This window comes from Parasteatoda tepidariorum, chromosome 7 (genome assembly GCF_982258835.1).
Source record: "Parasteatoda tepidariorum strain Cologne lab strain chromosome 7, Ptep-v5.0, whole genome shotgun sequence".
NCBI lineage: Eukaryota > Metazoa > Arthropoda > Arachnida > Araneae > Theridiidae > Parasteatoda > Parasteatoda tepidariorum.
In genome coordinates this window covers 93,460,837-93,481,047 of record NC_141761.1, presented here as the reverse complement: position 1 = coordinate 93,481,047, position 20,211 = coordinate 93,460,837, and the positions used below count along the sequence as shown (strand labels likewise).

The window sequence follows — 20,211 nt, the reverse complement described above, 5'->3', positions numbered from 1 at the left end:
AACTAAATTATTTTGGAAGGATTATTTTTGTAAGCATAACTAAATCTAAGTTTTATAAGACAAAATTTTGATTAAAAATTAAAACGTTAAATTTAATTTAAGAATTGGAGTTCTAAAGCATTGTTTCTCAAATAAATAAGTTCAACTTACATTAATTAATTTTCGTCGTATAGATAAATGAATGAACATATCAATTTATATCATCAAGATTGTTTTCTGAAAATCAAAAGGATGTCTTATGGACACACAGAACGGGAAGTAGACTCCTCTGAGAATATTAATTATGCAGACAAAATTTTAATTCGCAATTACTATTTTAAAATGACTTCAGAATTGAAATTCTGAAGCATTGTTTCTCTAATAAAGAAGCACAACTTTCGTATAATAAGAAATTAATGTTCCAACAGTACTATTTATGTCAAGGTCGTTTTCTGAAAAACGAACGGATATCTTATGGACCGTCAGTACATGAAGTAGACTCATCTGAGAATATTAGTGCTCTGTTTGCCGTCTCGGAAGTGTACTCTTCACGTTCCAAACATGCAAAGATTGTTTTTTGCATGTTTGGGACGTGAAAAAACAAACGGATATCTTATGGACGTCCAGAAGGGGAAGTAGACTCATCTGAGAATATTGGTGTTCTGTTTGCCGTCTCGGAAGAGTACTCTTCACGTTACAAACATGCAAAGATTGTTTTTTGCATGTTTGGGACGTGAAAAAACAAACGGGTATCTTATGGACGTCCAGAAGGGGAAGTAGACTCATCTGAGAATATTGGTGCTCTGTTTGCCGTCTCGGAAGAGTACGCTTCACGTTCCAAACATGCAAAGATTGTTTCTTGCATGTTTGGGACGTGAAAAAACTAACGGATATCTTATGGACGTCCAGAAGGGGAAGTAGACTCATCTGAGAATATTGGTGCTCTGTTTGCCGTCTCGGAAGAGTACGCTTCACGTTCCAAACATGCAAAGATTGTTTTTTGCATGTTTGGGACGTGAAAAAACAAACGGATATCTTATGGACGTCCAGAAGGTGGAGTAGACTCATCTGAGAATATTGGTGCTCTGTTTGCCATCTCAGAAGAGTACGCTTCACGTTTCAAGTATGCAAAGATTTCTTTTTAGATATTTCACAACGATCTTGAGATTGACAGTACCGTTGGCAAGTTATTGAAAAATCACACATGAATATATAAGCCTAGACATCAATCTAGATCACAGACATCAAAACAACAAATGTTGAAAGTACTTTACAACAGACATATATGTATATATATAACTAGATTCTATTCATAAAATGTACAAGAACATAAATAAGACAGAATTGAACTTTAAGAAATGTATAGTCCTTACTCAACTTTGTTTTACACAGCGGGATCTTTCACAATACTAACACAAAAACCTTCTAAACATTAATATAAAAGGCAAATGATGTTAAGTGATGACAGTGGCAGTTGTTTGGTAAAAAATAAACAATTGGCAAAAACGCGTTTAAGAAATTTGTAATAAAAATAGTTTCAAATAATTTCTCATTCGAGTTACAATTCAGCTAAGAAATTGTTATTATAAGAAAAAACTCTCAAATTTATGCAGTATTTTCTTTTTCTTTTATTTCAATTATATAATTTAGCATTTTAAAACACAAAAGCTTCCTATTAAAGAGAAAAGTCTTAAATTAAAATTACCTTTGATAGCCACAGGCAACAATAATCTTTCTTGGCGGAATCAAGATAAAACTTGCATTGCAGCATAAAAAATACTTCCAAATAGACAAAAAAAATTTATACATGACTCCAGAAACTGTCTAAAATTGATTGGTGAGTGATAAAGGTAATCTCCTTGCTCAATTCAAATAGTTTTGGGGGGAAATTGATAGTGATAGCGAAAAATGAAATTAACTCCAGCATTTTTCTTCTCACTAAGTTTTAAACGAAGTTTTCAAATGCACTTTAAATTAGACACACTTTGAAAACTTATTAAGAAGTTTTATATATTAGAAATTGTACTTTCAGCAGAACGGAAGCGTTATTTGCTTAAAAGTGTTTTTTTATTTATTTTTTATTTTAATTGTTAAACTTTTAAAGATATTCATCAAATTATAAGTTTTTAAAAAAGATAATTTTCCTTATTAACCCTTTGACGTAGCATTTTTATTAAACATATTTTTCAGAATTTTTCATTATTTTGTATCAATTTAGGTCGAAACAAGTGAAAAATATTAAATTTAACATGTAGCAATTCGAACTGAAATATGATGGTCCAACGTAAGGATAGCTATCACTAACATCGTGCATCTTAATCGAAATTTTGCAAGTCAGTTTTGACACTGGCGTACTGCCAATACATCTTCTCCATACACATCAGATAATTTCCTTCTTGCTTGAACAGAATTTTCATCTTCTCGCAAGCAAAAAATATGCGGAAAATTCAGCTTCTTACTTCCCACATTGGAAAGGGCACCAACGCTACCGCGTAGAATCAATCGAACTTTTTAACAAGCAATCCTTGCTACATCAGCTGTCAAAATATATAATTATTATGCGACTTAAATGAGAAATTGGCTGTGAAAAAATAGAATTAAGTCTTCTGTTGGGTTAAAAAATACGCAATTACTTTCCGAACCCATTTTATTAAGCACGATACTGAAGGAAATATGTGAAGTCCATAACTTAGTAAGTTCTTACAAGAAGTCATGCGTATTGCTCAGATCCCCAATGTCAGGAAAGAAAACCTTTTCTTTCCTCTTATAACATACTTAAAATGATAATTGTGATATGCGATACCCGTTTTAAAATGATAAACAATTATGTCTATCACTAACATCAGTCGTGAATGATAAAAAAACAATTATCTTTCCTACAGCAGACTAAAGGTTGTGATGAAAATATATTCTTTTATCGTTGCGAACAGTAAAGGCAATTGTCAGAAATCAGGAGATGCTAATATAATTTCGCAAAAGTGCATCTTAAAACCTATTTATTAAAATTTTATATTTGTATGTGACAATTTTCATTTTTTTTTTCTTCTTTTAAATGGTGAGTTTGAAAAGCGGTTACTAACTTCTCGAGGAGAAAGGGTACATCATAAGGATTGAAAAGCCGCTTTTACGCTTTCCTTATATTGGCTGGCTGTTCATGGGCATTTGAGTTGTTTCTTTTATTTTACTAAATTAAGCTGCCCTTAAAATTTTCTAATAATTATTATCAAAAATGGCTTTCAAAGTGGCCGGATTCAGCCGTTTTGTTGAATTTTACTGGTTTGGCGAAATTTACAGAGTTCACCAATTTAGTTGTAAAATCAGTAAGTTATTTCTGGGGCTGTTTAATTTAATTTCATACACGGTGTTGAACAGCCAGTCTATTTTGAGGTAATTGCTATCATTATTCAACTCGATGCCTTGGTAATTTTAAATCCAACCCAGAAGATAAGGAAACTCCTGGATAAGGCACTGGGATATCCCAGCGTTCGTAGAACTTTTTTGATGGAATTAACCCTCAGAATAGCACGAAGAAAAAAAAATCTCGAATGGTTAATTTGACGACAAGAGGATTCTAGTTCATAATCCGTCTAAAACTGGGAATTTCTTACGTAAGCACTGTGGTTGGTGTTAGTCGGAAGCAGAACATGATTCGATCAGCTATCACTGAGATTTGAACCTGGGTTGCCTCACTTATCAGTGAGTGTTCTATATCATTGAGCCATCGTGACTCGAGGGATATTTTTCACATAAACGATCATTGCAATTAAAATTAGATAATTAAAATAATAAATGAAACTCAAAAAATTAATTAAATAATAAAATTGAGATAATTTAGATAAATAAATGTACTGGTTCAAATGCGACCGTACAGTCAGTTCACAGTCTGTCAATCCTTATCATATGTCGTACCTCTCCTCCAAGCTATTAACTACCTTATATTAACACGTTGACCACACGTGTTGCTTAGAAGCTCTTGTTTTGTGGTATAGCAATACGAAGCATTCTACTAACAGATTAAAATAAATAGAAATTTTGCTTGTATTAAATAAAAATTAAGTAAATTTTAAATAAATTTTTAGTAATTATTTGAAAAGTTTTTTTTAATTTTTTTTTATAGTTTTATATCATATATATTTACACTGTTAGTCACCAGCGTTAAATTTAGTGTCCGCTACCGATGACAGATACCGCGTTCAACGTGTTGCAAGAATAATCCCAAAAGGCAAAATTTCCATTTAAAATAAAAAAAATTTCAAAATCCGTTGATTTTTTATTATATTTTAAACGTCAGTCAATTTATTAATACAATCTCCAAATTAATCGATTCATTTTTACACAAGCTGTGGCAGTTTTTTTTAAACCCATATCATACCAGCTACCAACCTCATCTTTCACATGATCAAAGAGCTACAGGACCGCTATATAAAAAAGTCTTTCAAATAAAGAAACCTGGTGTCCGAAATACAGGATACAGAATATATGATAATCTTAAGCCCAAAATATAGAATGTGTGATAATATTCCGTTGAAACTGCTTTAAGAGAAAGAGGATTAAACGGGCTGCTGTTGACAATGATTAACGTTCCATTCCCCCGTTTTGGAAATGGCTGTCTAAGTATTATCATTTTATGTATGAGCATTTAATGTGGTTCCAGCAGTTCGAGAGATTTTGCATAGCTTATGTCTGGCCTTAACCGTAATGATAAGCTTATTTTCTATCCCCTTAGTGGGAAATTTTTGAGCGGAAAATTTCTCACTCAAATAGAATTTAAATCTCAAATAGCGTTAGGTGAATCTTTATAAATCCTACTATTAACCTTTAGCTTAATGCTGGTACAACATGTGGACCACAGGTGATGGTACAACATGGACCACCGTAAGGAAAGGGTTAAATCCTACTCTAACTTTTAAGAGATTTCGATGAAACTGGAGATTTAACGCTCTCTTGAGGACACGACATAGTCATACGAAAACTGCCACGAGACTGTAATAGCGCATCGACTAACTGAACGATTATATAGAAAAATAGAAAACTGTTTAAAGAGACATAAGTATTAAAGAAAAAATTAAGCATTTCTGCATACTTCAATTAAAAGACTTTCTGAAATTGCCTTACATATGTTACATTATTCGTTACGTAAAATTTTAGTACTTACTAGATTTTAAAATCACGTTTCGTCTTATTTAGTTATATTAGAAAAGTTTACATGAAAATCATGTAAAGCTTTAGGATGTCATCAGGAAGGTGTTTTGCATCTTTTAAACATCTTTAATGAAACACCTTTTTTTCAGTGAAATTGCGTAACTTGATAAGTTTAATACCTCAAATCAAATATAAGCGGTTCATAAAATTTTAATCAACTAAACATGTTTTGTATGCTGGGTGTTTCGCTATAGCCTCCTACAATGTATATTTTTTTTAGATTTCTTGTCAAAAAAGAAATTTATAAAATATAGTATGGTTAAAAATTAATATTTAAGGAAGATTAACGTTATCAAAATATGACGAATCCGTATCGAAGTCAATTAAAGCCAAATGAAAATTAATATAATTTGTCAATGAAATTCAAGTGTGACTTTCTATATGATTTTTAACCTTTCGTTACTTGGATTAAACTTAATGATTTGTAGTTTTTATGACTTCATGTTTGACTAAGAAATAAATACTTAATGGCGATGGCTATATCATCACAATTTATATGCTTATAGTTACGGACTTGATAATAATTCATACTAATTTTTGAAATCTAGCATTACCATTAAGGAATGGTATTGTGAGAGCTGTTTCATAAGCTCAAAATTGTACAACCTTCAGCCTGCTGATCAAGGGAAAATGTTAAAGACTTAGACATCAAACAGAAAAATAAACAAAAAGGAACTGAAATGCCATGGGCATCACTTATAGCCGACACTAAGTTCATACTACTTAAGTGGTACCATCTGGTATTTTTAAGAAGATCCACCAACATCCACTTATCTTAGAAGTAACATGCCACATTTAAACACCAAACATGCTTGTTTTCTATTTAGACCACTAGGTGGCGGCTCTCCACAGAAGGAATGTGATGTCACTCAATTTAATTTCCATTACTTCATGAGCAGATGGCAACAAATAGGCCTGTGGTCAGGACTACTAGCTCAGATGTTTTTTGTCCAGAAACTATAAGTGATTTTGAGAATCAAATACGTTCAAAGGAATAATATTTGTTTGTTGTGAAGTGGTTTCTGTAATAAAAAAAATTTAAAAAAAATGTTATAGTATTACTATACATTAACGAAAGGGGGGAAAGAAAGGACCCCGCACAAATCTTATAGAAATCAATTCACCATCAAAATGACTGAAAATTTAACATGTTGTAGTTCAAAGCATATCAAAGCAGTTCAAAGCATTCAATTAAAAGTTTTGATTAACAAGGATAGTTACCGTTTTGATTAACAAGGATAGTTACCGAGATAGATATAGAGCCTCAAACATTAGAGACACAGGCAGCGGTCATTTTATTTTATATTTTATAACCGTCGTTGAATAGCCGACCCAATTTTGGGTTTACGACTACCAATGTTCAAATCCGAAGCTTTGTAATTTTGAACCAATCTAGAAGACAAAGAAACTCCTGGATCAGTACCCCCAGAGGTATGTTATGGGAACATGGAGAACTTAGTGACTCGACAGAATTAACGTGCATCAGTCAACTACATGGGGAGTCTTCGGCCGTCTGGGATCGAACCCACGACCTCTTGGACATGGACCCAGTGTTCTACCAACCAGGCTATCCCGGCCCAGGCAACAGTCATTTTTATTTTATTTTATATCCGTCGTTGAACAGCCGACCCAATTTGTGAGTTTACGACTACTAATGTTCAACTCCGTAGCCTTGTAATTTTGAACCAATCCTGAAGACAAGGAAACTCCCGGATCAGTACCCCCAGAGGTTTGATTTGTAATGGGAACATGGAGGACTTTGCGACTCGACAGATTTAACGTGCATCAGTCACCATTTACTACACGGGGAGTCTTCGACCGGCAGGGATGGTGAGTGCTAGCTACTCATTTAACGTTTTACGTTCTGACGTTCAACGCTAAATGAGCTTTACTAGCTTTTTCATTACTTAATCTAACTTTCAATACCTTCATGTGCAAAATACGAGTGTCAGTGAGAACGTTTGATCAAAATGTTTTGAACTACAGTATATAAAATTTTTAGCCAATATTTGACAGAGAATTAATTTCCATGTGATTTGTGCAGGGTCTTTTAAATACTTTAATTCACAAGTAACACATATAAGTTATACTCAATCATGTGTACTTCAGCACAGAAAGCTACAATTTATAACTAAACATTAACTAACATAATGCTACAATTAACTGCTACATTATTACACCTTGTTGCTATATTTTATGCCGTTGAGCATGAAATTTGTCGACGAGAAAAGAGCGTGACGAGCTCTTCGCATTAGCTTATAGCTCTAGTTGTGGTATTTTAGGTGTTTATTTTGTGTGATCATAAAGATAAGTTGTCACCTTCATGCTCCGGCTAATGTCGTGTTTGGAATTATAACTGGCTTATACAGCATTTTTGACCTGCGATGTGATGTTAAAACAATAACCAACCGGGGTAACAGTTTAATTTATGATATTATTTTCAAATCGTATGTTAAAATACAATATTAGCCGTTTAATTTTACTCATCATAAACTTACGTTATTTATTTATTTATTTGTTAATAAAGATGTCTAAGCTATCGTTTGAACTAGATCCTTGAGTAGAATGAATCAATGAAATTGTCTTAATTTTGTAGTTGCGAATGGCAACTAGCTGTTTACGCTATTTCTATTGGACGATCGTTTTTCCATCCCAACAATCAATTGCCAATCAAAGTTAACTGCCAATGGACAGGTAAATGTTGTGTTGTCAACTGAGACATCTCTTTTATGACTATAAAACATATATATTTTTATTGAGTTATGTCAATGAAAAGCAAATTTTAAGAATTGTCCCTTTTATAAATTCAAAGAAGATAAAGAATATTATAGCTACCTTCGCATGGTCCGACGTGTTTGGCTTCAAGCAAGATCCCGTGTTTGCACGCATCTTGCATCATATGGCACCACGTTGAATACGTGTAATTATTGCTCGCACACAGCATCTCAGTTATAGGGCCTTGACACTGGTTGGGGCAAGTAACGCAGCGAGGAGGCCCTCCTTTAGGATCGATCAGACAGCCCTGGCCTTTACGGCACCGAATGTTATCGCAAGAAGCACCAGCTAGGGAAAAGAAGAAATGAGTAAATTATCAGTTATTAATAAATTAACTATAAAAAAGCATTTCGAAACATTTTAGAGCATTGTAACATTCATCAAAAACAAAGGCTAACATAAGACAACAAAGTGCAGCACAATGAGAAAGATTGGAAAGTGTAAAAGCAGACGATATTTTTAGAACTCTTCTTGAATTGCTTCAAACCGCTGAGTGAAGGAATTTATTGTGAATATACCGTTACAGGAAGGGTTTTCAAATTCGTTGAGGTAGATACTACAATGGATTTCTGGTAACGGAGACGATTCGGAGCTTTTGGAAGAAAGAAGCTTGAACATAGATCGCCAACATATGAAAATGCTTGCCTGTAAACAGTTGTGTGAGGTTATCGTCTGATTTGCTAAAATCTATGAAATTCTTGACTTTATAATATCAATTATTTAATAAATTTTGATTTGTTTACTTTACTTGAAGTTTTTCTTTGACCACTCGATGCAGCATAGTTATGTCTACGCAGGGTGCTCAATTCATTGCTTTTAATATATACAAATACGCATGGACAAAAAAATTAGCGCACCAAGAAGGAGTCGTCAAAATGAAACGAAATTTTACATACGTAATGACTACTTTGATATAAGTAAATGATTAGAAAATCAAAGAAAAACGATAATCTTTGATTTTCTAATCATTTACTTATATCAAAGTAGTCATTACGTATGTAAAATTTCGTTTCATTTCGACGACTCCTACTTCGTGAGATAATTTTTTTGTCCATGAGTGTATTATCAGAATCCAAACCAAAAATGAAATAAAAAAGTATTTAAATTTTGGTCTCTTAAATTAATATTTAAGGAAGCAAGAAACGAAAAAACTACAGAAATGAGATGAATTACTATTGAGAAAAGGAGAGATAAAAAGATCAAAACCAGTTTATTTGTTTGATGAAACTTTGAGGCCTTTTTAAAATGTACTTTTTTCTTCTCTGTTACTTCCGGCAATCAAACTGGTTTTAATGTTTTCAGTCCTTCCTTCTACGTATTAGTCCGTTAAATTTCTATAATATTTACGTTTGTTCCTATTCAATTATTAGTTTGCGAATTAATTTGTATAATTTTTGACTTTATTTTTGTTAATGATTCTAAATATATTAGAAATTGTCATAACCAATTACCCTGTCCGAATTTCTGGCAAAACTATAAAAGAATATTTTTTTCATATAAATTAATCATAACATACGTTAATTGTATGTGTCTTCAAAAGCTAAATAAGAAAACAGAAAGAAAGAAAGCAAAAGTAGTTTCTTCAGTTTAACAGAATCCCAGATATACGAAGTCACAATTTAATATGTTAGCAAAAAAATTTTAACATTATCAAAGTTTGAAGAATTAGTATCGAGATCAATGAAATATTAAACGCATCAACACCATTGGTCGATCACATTTAAAATTGTTTCTCATAATCACCACTGTAGTTCCTGCAAATAATTTGAAAATCAGTCAATTTATTTTGCCATTCATGACTATAACTGGTAATTTAAATAATTTTACTTCAATTTGTTAATAAAAAATCTTTTGATTCGGATTGGTTTATGTATTGCCGTCTTTAAATAGCATATTCAGTTTTCTTAAACCACTATTTACGAACAAATAACCCAAGAAGTGGGTTTGTATCAATTATGTCACATTCAATTTACTCTAATTTGTTGACAAAAATCAATTGTCTCGAATTGGTTTATGTATTGCGTTTATAAATAGCATATTTAGGTTGTTTTTATTTCTTAACCACCATGAGCGAGCATCTGATACAAGAAGTGGGCTTGAGTCAGTAAGCTTTCGGATAACTTTAATTTTGAATCAAATCAGTCAATGGAATACCAGAATTAAATATTCCTTAAAAAAGAACTTGAATAATTAATATTATTCCGCAGTCATTTTACTTGGATCTGTTGATAAAAATCTATTGATTCCATTCGGCTTATGTTTTCCAGTTCGTAAATTGCTTATTTAGATTTTTTTTAAGCATCATCGGCGAATAAATCATCAAAAAAAAAAAATGAATGCGTGTGAATAAAGTTAGTTTCCGGATAATTTTAATTTTGAATCAGACTCATTTATATGAATACCAGAATCAAATATTGGAGAAAAACTAATCCGAATAATTAACTGATATTAATTCAAATTTATTTTATTTGAATCTGTTGAAAAAAATCTATTAATTTGAACCGATTTATGTTTTGTCGTTTGTAAATAGTCTAAGTTTTTTTTAAAATTTTTTATCCATCATCCACAACTTTTACTGTCCAGTCGAGTTGGTACCTAGATCTGGGAAGGCTTCAAGCAGCCACTAACAACTGTTCTCACAATCAAGTTCAAAGGCTTTTAACCACTGAACCGTCACAGTAGTTGAGTAATTATTCTAATAATTTAGTTCAAATCACTTAGTATCCTGATTTGCGTGATTCGTTTGAAACAAATCACTCCGTTCAACTCTCGTTGTTTGTAATGTTCGAATTTTCAAAAACACTACTAAATACCCAAACTCTTGCTTTATCCCGTAGCAAAGTAGGCCAGACTGTAGTTTATTAAAAATAATTGCAACCAAACAATTTGAAAGTGAGGATAATATTATTGTTTATAACTGGAGAAAAAAAAACTGCTTTCGAGTTGCGCAAGCACTCACCATAAACAATCAGAGATTTTTATGGCGATTTTAACCTCCTTTCTTTTGTTTAAAATTTAGTTGGAGATATTTTTATGCATCCTCGTGTTTTCCCTAAAGTTTTGGAGGAGGAAGAAAAGTGTGAAAGATAAGAACGGGGACTATTTCTGGTCTAGACATGTTTACTACACTTCGGAAAAAAACAGTTCTGAAAGAATGAATAAAAACAACTCAAGATAGTTCCTTCACTTTTAAGACACCATTTTGGATCTTTCCTTTTTTTGTTGTTGTTTCTTCCAATACTTAAACTTCAAAAAAATGGGTAGTTAATTTACGAAAAGAGCGAAAGCTAAAAGAGCCAAAACAAAACGTTCCATTTGGAAAAGGAACAGCAGGTAGCTCGTGTGAGAACAGCTATTTGGAGAAAACGAGACATCCCTCTCGAGAGGGGAAGATTTAAGCTCCTCAAGACTCGAAAGACATAAACAATGGTTTTAGTAATTACAGATCTTTAAACAGTTCATGCCTTCCCAACATTGTCCGAACAAAGCCGTTGCTCGCTTAACGTGTCTTAAAAAAGAGAAATAACTTAAAAGTTTTGAATTCTTAAATTAAACAAGTGAGTGGAATAGAAAGGGATTTGCTTCAGACGCTTCATTAGCCAAAGAATAAGTTATGAGTTTCAGATAGTTAAGTTAACCAGGTAGTAGTTTATAGGAGTGAATGTCCTGTTTAAGATTTCTTGATGGCAGTGCTAAACATTCTTTGGAATAGTTAACTAATCTTCTTAAAATGTACAGTCCTACAATTTACTTGTGAATTTAAATATTGCAATCGTTTAAAACAAATAGTTCTGGATGTTCTTGAAGGATTATCTACTTAAAGAGACTTTATTAGTTTAACCTTTTCAGAAGTAATTACTAAAATTGTGACTAATTGGAAATAAATTAAGTTTTTTTCCCTTATATAAAATTAAATAAGATAGCGATTTCATTTATAGAAAGTAATAAATTTTGATAAAGAAAGACAATTTTTATTTTATTTTATTTACTTTTTTTTTAAATTTGTTTTATTTATTTTATTTTACATTTGTTTTTATTCATTAAAAACTACTCCATTAAATAAAACTGTTTTATAATTAATTTAACATATAATTTAAGTACATTAAAAAATTCTTAAGAATTTAATTATAGTTTTAAAAATATACTTAAACTTCTACTACTAAAATTTACTAAACTAAAAATTGAAATTAAAGTTAAAAAAAAATTTAAAGTTTAAAGCAAAAATTTTAAAAATTTTAAGTAAAAATTTAAAAGATTAAATAGTAGGCAGTTGAAATACTATCTACATAAAAGAATATGAATGACATATTTTCATGTTTACTGATACTCACTATTACTTCAAATTATTCAAATTACCTATAAAAAATTTAATAATATTGAAAAGAATCAACAAATAAAAAAATACTCCAGTAGGACAATTATTTTGTCACAAAAGCTAACAAACTGGAAGAATCATTGTCGTACGAATAAAAACGTTGAATTACACAACCAATTTGGTACAAAAAATGGACAATCATTATGAAAACGTAGAAACCTACCTTATAAACCATAATCGTCAAGGTATAAATAAAAAATTGAAATTGGACCACTATTCTTATACAAAGGGAGAAGTTTTAGGTGTTCCAACACTTGTAAACATACTTTGCAGCCAGCACACTCCTCACTTTTTTTAATACTCCCCAGCAAGAGGCTTTGACATACATTTGTCGGAGTAATCAATCTTCAGAATAATGCCACATCATTCAAAATCCCGTTTACTTTGTTTCAAAATGTTTTTTAAAAAAAAGAAGGAAAAGAAAGAAAGAAAAGTGAAAGAGGGGGGAAAAAGCGACAGTCGTCTTAGAACAAACTTCTTTTTCTGCTGTTTAAATGTCTTAAGGAATGCAAGGCCCTTACTGACTGCAGTAGGAAGCAAAAAAAAAAAAAAAAAAAAAAAAAAAAAACTGCTTTTTCGTCTTTTATTCTTAAAGCTAACTAGTTTATTAATAATTATCCTTCTTTGTAATCAAATAGCTGAATACCCGTTTTTCATTCGAGGTTTTAAAATGATTATAATAAATAAATTTTTCTGTAATACGCAATCGTGCTCAAAACTGTAAAGAATGAAGCCTAGTTCAGGCTTAGTAGTTTTTTACACTTCAAGTGTTTTTTTTAAATTTTTTTATATTGGTATAAAAGTGACTGGCAAAGTTTGAAATGCGGCATTCTCTAGAATTCCTAGGTATTGTATGTAACGCCTAAAATTAGCCGGCAATGTATGAAACGTTTCATATTTCACACGCATTTCCTCGTCATTCTTTAAAACTCCAAATGGAAAATCGACAATGTATGAAACGTTTCATATTTCACACACATTTCTTCGCCATTCTTTAAAACTCCAAATGGAAAATCGGCAATGTATGAAACGTTTCATATTTCACACGCATTTCCTCGTCATTCTTTAAAACTCTAAATGAAAAATCGGCAATGTATGAAATACATCTCGGATTCGTTTAAAATATAATTAAATGTAATTCCAAATATCATTCAAGATTACAATATTTCCAACAAATAGGTAAATTTTAATTTCTTAATTTTTATATGAACATTTTGTTCATTTTTCTTTACGTATTTTGAATAAATTTTTTTAATGGCTCTCGCATTATTTTTTTCAGAATACCATAAGTATTTTTGAAAAATGTATTTCATTCAGATAATGGAATATTCCAGACTTTGTTTCATACTTTACCAAAACAGCATATGCAATTCTATTGAATACCAAGGTATTATACACAATGCCTAGGAATTCTACAGAATGCCAAAGTTTCATTCTTACCAGGTAACATATGTGCCATAAAATTGTCCGAAAGGTTTAGAATAACATTTGTATTTTCGAGAAATATGTCTCATTTATATGATAATCTATTCAAGATCTTTTTCATACTTTGCCTAAATGGCATTTGTCATTCGATAGAATGCCAACGTTTCATACTTTGCCGGTAACATACATGCTAAAAAATCATCCAAAAGGTAATTGGAATCAAATTTCTTATCTTTGTTATAACTTTTTATTATCATTAAAGATTTCAACCAAGAAAGCAAACAGAAAGACAGATTTTAAAATATTACTTCCTAAGTGGTAAAATTATAGCAAAAATGGGCCATTTGTATAAAATGACCCTTAAAATCGGGGAATTTGGCAGCTTTATATAGTTTTATGCATTTTAATACAAAAAGTACTTCCTACACTATGCAAATCTAGACATTTGAACAAAATGACCCTTAAAATCGGGGAATTTGGCAGCTTTATATAGTTTTATGCATTTTAATACAAAAAGTACTTCCTACACTATGCAAATCTAGACATTTGAACAAAATGACCCTTAAAATCGGGGAATTTGGCAGCTTTATATAGTTTTATGCAGTTTTGTGTATTTTAATACAAAAAGTACTTTCTATACTATGCAACTCTAGACATTTGAACAAAATGACCCTTAAAATCGGGGAATTTAGAAGCTTTACATAGTTTTATGCATTTTAATACAAAAAGTACTTCTTATACTATGCAAATCTAGACATATACGTTGTAATTATAAAACTTAAGTATATGTTAGTCCATTGAAGGAGACTGATCGTATTGATTAAGCCACGAAGTTTCTATGAATCAATGTATTGACGTTATATGTATAAGTATATATTGACTAAGTATAAATATATATATTGAGTATATTATATATTGGAGGCTGAGGAGAATATATATTATCCGAGTCAAAGTGAATTGTGTTGACTCACCTTTACATTTGCCTTTATAAGCATGAGGTACAGCTTTCCCTTTGACACAAGCAGCTTGCCGAATGTGACAGGAGCTACTGTAGGTGACGTTGTCTCCACCGCAGACGAAGTCACGTGGTGAAGCTCGAGGACAGAAGCCTTGACATCGAACGCAGTGTGGCCGCAAAACTTGATCCAGCAAACAAGTCTTTCGCCCAGCACAATGAACCATGTCGCAGGTCTCTGCATCAAAGGACAAATGTCACTTATTAAACCCATATACAACCATTTGTAATTATGATCGTGGTAAATCTGTCGCGAATTTGTAATGTAAAAAGGAATTAAAAGCCATATAAACATCTAACGAATAGATAAAAAGAGGTGTCTGTAGTAGCCTATTGCTTAGTTCATCAAAAACTATTGAAAAGTAATTATATTACAGGTGATGGGTTATAGGAATCACATGCCATTCTTACAAATCACATATAAGTGATTTATAAGAAGTGCAGCTCAGGGTAAAAGCTACGAGTACAGAGATCTTTCAATATTACTAGAAACTGATTTCCCCCTACAAAAACTCAAAACTAAATTTATTTAGAAATTGATTATTTCGTTTTAATGTTTTAAAAATTTTATAATAAAAGCGTATAAAACTTGGGTATATCATTTTAGCGAGATAAATTAATAAATGAGTAAGAAATGGATACACAAGTTTCAGGAAATCTTCTTCGTTTTTGACGAAACCGTTTCCTAGTATATATGCAAAGAGTGAACATTCCGTCCAAGGGACTTAGTTGCGGAAATATTTTTAAATCACTTTTGTACGTTCTTTGCAAGTGAGAGACATCTTTCTCCCTTCTCGCTTTATATGATCCTATTTGTGTTTCATTTTGAAATTTTGAGATATTTTTATTTCATGCTTTTTTTAATTATGTTTTGCTTTCACTATGCTAACAAAATATTAGAAAGTAGTATTCTGGTCGATATAATCGTGTGAGATGATGACGAGATTATATCTTTTCATTGATAATTTTTTTAAGTTTTAATTAATTTTTTAAATTCTCTTTTTTGTTTAATTTTGTATATATATATATATATATATATATATATATATATATATATATATATAAAGTTCAAAATGAAGAAAAAAGAAGAAATTTTTTTTTAAAAATCCGGAAAATGAAATATATAATTTTTTCATCAGCCCACACGATTATATCCGCAAAAAAGAGTGCTATCTGATATTGTATCAATATAGCCAAAGCAAAATATATCTTTATTTTTCTCTTCCCCTCTTTTTTCATATGTCTGTAATTTTCCTTTGTTTTATCTTCATTTTTAACTTATCTTATGAGTTCTGTTTACTTGCAGCCTATGCGCAATAATTAAAACAATCAAAACAATTTATGTAAGTTCATTTAAATTCGCTACTCGCTTTATAGATTTCATTTCATGTTTTATTCTGTTTTTTCTTTAAATTTTATTTTCTGTTTTTACGTCGTTATTACGTGATATTTATTTGTTGTAATTTTTTTGAAAAACTTATTTTGAGTGCTCCTCACACTATTGTATTGATATATTTTGCTTTGGCTATATTGATACAATATTAGAAAGCATTCCTTTTTGCGGATATAATCATGTGAGCTGATAAGAAGATTATATCTTTCATTTTCCGGAATATATTTCTTTTCCGCTTTCTTGTTATAGTTATTTTTCTTTCCCCCCCTTTTTTCATTGTTCTGTAGTTTTTCCAGACTTTCTCTACGTTTTGAACTTATATATATGTCCGTCGAAGTTGATCTGGCGCCACAACTGTAAGAAAATGAAGTTAGGGGAACATTAAAGCACACTTACTTTGGCACTTTCCGAAATACTCAATAGTAAGCTGCTTATTTTTCCTACACTGTCGTTTCAAAAGTCTGCAAATGTGTTTATAAGTGCGGCCATCAGAACCGCACACTTCACCCATCTGTCGCTTCTTTCGAGAACAAGTCGGAGAACAGACACAAGCAGGTCTCTGTCTGCGTAATATACACCTCATACCCTTTCCACACTTCACACCTTCACAAGAAACTAGAAATGGAACATATAATATAAACTATTAGTCTTCAAGAAAATAAATGCATAAAACAGTACATCAGTGGCCCGAAAATGAAACATAATTTTTAAAAAAACAATTAAAGAAAATCGGGAAGAGATAAAAATGTACGGTTACTGCATCCGTTAAAGGAAACCAAGTCTATTTATTTTCCCCAAGTTTTAAATCACTTGCAAATTTCGACAACAAAAGGCGATGCTAACTGCGATAGAAGATTGATGTTTTCAAAATTACAATTGTTTACATCACCAACGTGGCTCAATCTTATAAGATAATTTTATTTTATATCCGTCGGTGAACAGCCGACCCAATTTTAGGTTTACGACTATCGATGATCAACTCTATAGCCTTGTAATTTTGAACCCACTCTGGAAGACAAGGGAACTCCTGGATCAAGTATTGGGAGAAATTTTGTTTGCCTTCGTAGATAACTTTTTGATGGAACTAAGCCGCATTTGCGTTACATGGAGAGGGAAACCACCAAAACCTTCCAGGGTTAACCTGACGTTAAGGGGACTGTAACCCACTATCCGTCTACCACTTAGGATATTTTACGTCATCGCTGTGGTGGGTGCGATCAGGGGGCGGAATTCGAATCGGCCATCTATCGCTGGGATCGAACATTCGGAGGATCATTGGGAGGAGAGCGCTCTATCCCCTAAGCCACTACGGCTCTTTATAAGATAATTAAGAAAATCCCCAGCAAATATTCTGGTTGGAGTGATCTGACACACATCAAAACATATTATTTTGTATTTTTTCTATTCATCAGCTCAATCAGTTAATGAACTTTGTAACTAACTCAAAAACTTGCTTAGAATAAATAAACTGGTTTCCTAAGAAGAACACAGAGAGGCATTCGCTATCATAAATTATCGGTATTTTTTAAAAGCTTAATTGCTCAATCATTTTTAGCTGTCTTGATAATTATTATTATTTTTGAATTCATACAAAATATCTTCTATTCGATTCAAATAAATAGCGAAAATGATATAAAGGATCGAAGACACGTTTTGTTTTAGTGCCATTCCATCTATTTTGCTTCGTATCACTCTTTTCTTTTTGTGGCATTTATCGTTTATTGTATTTTGCACGATTACTTACTTATTTTAAGTTTCTTCTATGCATTACACGTATTATACGCATTACAGAAAAAATCAGATGCTGTTTTATTAATCTATTCAGTAATTTAATTTAATATAGCACATTATAACAATCTACTGAAAATAATAGGATACGCGTAAGAATACATAAACACATAGAAAAGGAAGAATTATTTTCTACTTTTTGAAAGATAAGAAATAAAGTTCCCAGGAAATCAATTAAATAAAAGCTGAAAGCATAGAAATCATTTCCACTTTCTCAACTTGAGTTATATATAAAACGAAACTTTCTTAAAATGCTATAGAAAATTCTTCTAGTAGTGGCTGAAATGAAATCATAAATCTATAATTTTTTGAAAAAACTCCGCACAATTTATGAAACTTTCAAACACCGCAGATAAGAAATAAAAAAACTAAAATCAATCGCGTAAGAGTTATTCTAAATTAGCCATATATAAGTAAAGTACTCAAAATATAAAAGAGCAAATGAAACAGAAATCCTATTTTCGAAAAATTTTAGAATTGGCGAATGCCATCATTAGAGTAAAAGAGGTGAAAAACTTGTGTCCAAAGTAAAATATTCAGAAATTATTGATTTTATTTCATTGTATGTTTCGTTCATTTCAATCCACTCATAAGTAACTAAATAAAATAAAAATATTCGATAATTCAATTGAATGCATTCAATTTTAAAATAGTTTCGTAAAATCAGATTGCAAGTATTGAAATAATAGTTAATAAGCGGGAAAAATATTACTTCTTTTTAAATGAAATAAACCATTTTCAAATGCATTTGAATAATATCGGAACTAGATAACGGACGTTGAACCAAACTTACTTAAACAATTGTTATGTCCAAATTATTAAAACTATCTTAGAATAAATCTGATTAGAGTTATATCGGGCATAAATTGAAATACTAAAACATTATAAAAGGTTTTTTTGTGGTTCATTAGTTGTTTAGAAGTTTATTAAGTTGAGTTTAATGGTTTTACTGGATAGAAATATTTTTTAAGTTTTTTTTTCTCGAAGCAAATAATGCTTTTTCTTTACTAATAATACTCTATTATTGAGATAGGGAACAAATTCTTGTCGTTTTTAAAAAAAAATTTAAAGTTCATTTTTTATTAAAATTTAACAACTAATTTATCCATATTCTATTCCTTCTTATTAGTTATAATTTCCTCCAAACATTCCAAACTATTTTTTCAAAACTTGATTTTCGGGCAAAAGTTGGTTTATGAGTTCTTCATCGAACTCATTTCCATTTTTAAAATTGACATACCAATCACGAGCGGTTCGTTCAATTATGGCACACTCACTATACACAACACAAATGTCACGAGCAACTTTTGTTGTCATAGAACCTATATTAGAATAGGTTGTTTTTCGAAGGCTTCGTCGTTTGATGAAATTATGCTTTTTTTCGAATAATATGCTATTTTTAAACTTTAAGTTTGCAACAGTTACTTGCAACGGTTAGGTCAAGTTTTCTCTTAAAAGCTAGCTTATTCTGAAAATGGTGCAAAACGTCAATATAAAGAAAGCCACAATTTTGAGGAAATGAAAAGCGTTTGTGGTCTAATTTTTGAATATTTAAAAACATTATTTTAGTTTAATTTTGAATATATAATGCGGCATTATCTGGGCTCATAAAAATTTGCACAAACTGAGAATAAGGCAGTGTTTTTGATAATTTTCTTCTAGGTGGAAAAATGTAACCGAATTGGCGATTTTTAAAAAAAAAGTTTAATAACTTCTAAAATATTCAAGTTATTCATCCGTTCTTAACAGCAAGATGATATACATAGTACTCCGCCTTGAGTACTGAGAATAGATTTATAAAAAATTGGTTGGTCAGATAACTAATATGGCCGACCCATAGGTATGGTCTAGAGTTATTTTTGGTGCATCTTTATCAGCTGAAAATAAATTAAATAAGCAATGTTTTTTTTTTTTGAAAACTGAAAATAACTGCTTAAACCTTAAAAATGGCTATCAGGGAAACATATTTCTTTATTAACAAATTTAGTATCTTTGATTTGAAATAACTACTACTAATGAAATACTAATGTAATTTGTTATAAGTGTAACAGTCATTAATAACTGTTACAAACTCACAGCAGTTATTAAAATAGCATATTATTTGCAAAAAAAAAAGCGTTAATTCATGTGAGGATAGAAGATTCAAAAAACAGCCTTCATATTGACGTTTTACACCATTTTCAGAATTAGCATAGAGGGCGCTGATTAAGGTAAGGTAAGCTAAACTAGATCTAAAGAATGATAAATAGGTATCTATCG

At 31.1% G+C, this 20,211-nt stretch overlaps 1 protein-coding gene across 1 annotated transcript in view; it reads right to left on the bottom strand.

The window, feature by feature from the left end:
• Positions 1–4,073: 4,073 nt before the first annotated feature.
• Fs (Follistatin) overlaps positions 4,074–20,211 on the bottom strand; it is an 85,518-nt gene continuing 69,380 nt past the window's right edge. Inside the window, exons 3-6 of the mRNA XM_016048570.4 lie at positions 16,561–16,779; positions 14,728–14,949; positions 8,017–8,244; positions 4,074–6,203 (exon numbers count right to left, since the gene is read on the bottom strand). Of these exons, the coding sequence (XP_015904056.1) occupies positions 6,139–6,203; positions 8,017–8,244; positions 14,728–14,949; positions 16,561–16,779 (734 nt within the window). The 3' untranslated portion in view covers positions 4,074–6,138. The remainder of the gene's footprint in view (positions 6,204–8,016; positions 8,245–14,727; positions 14,950–16,560; positions 16,780–20,211) is intronic.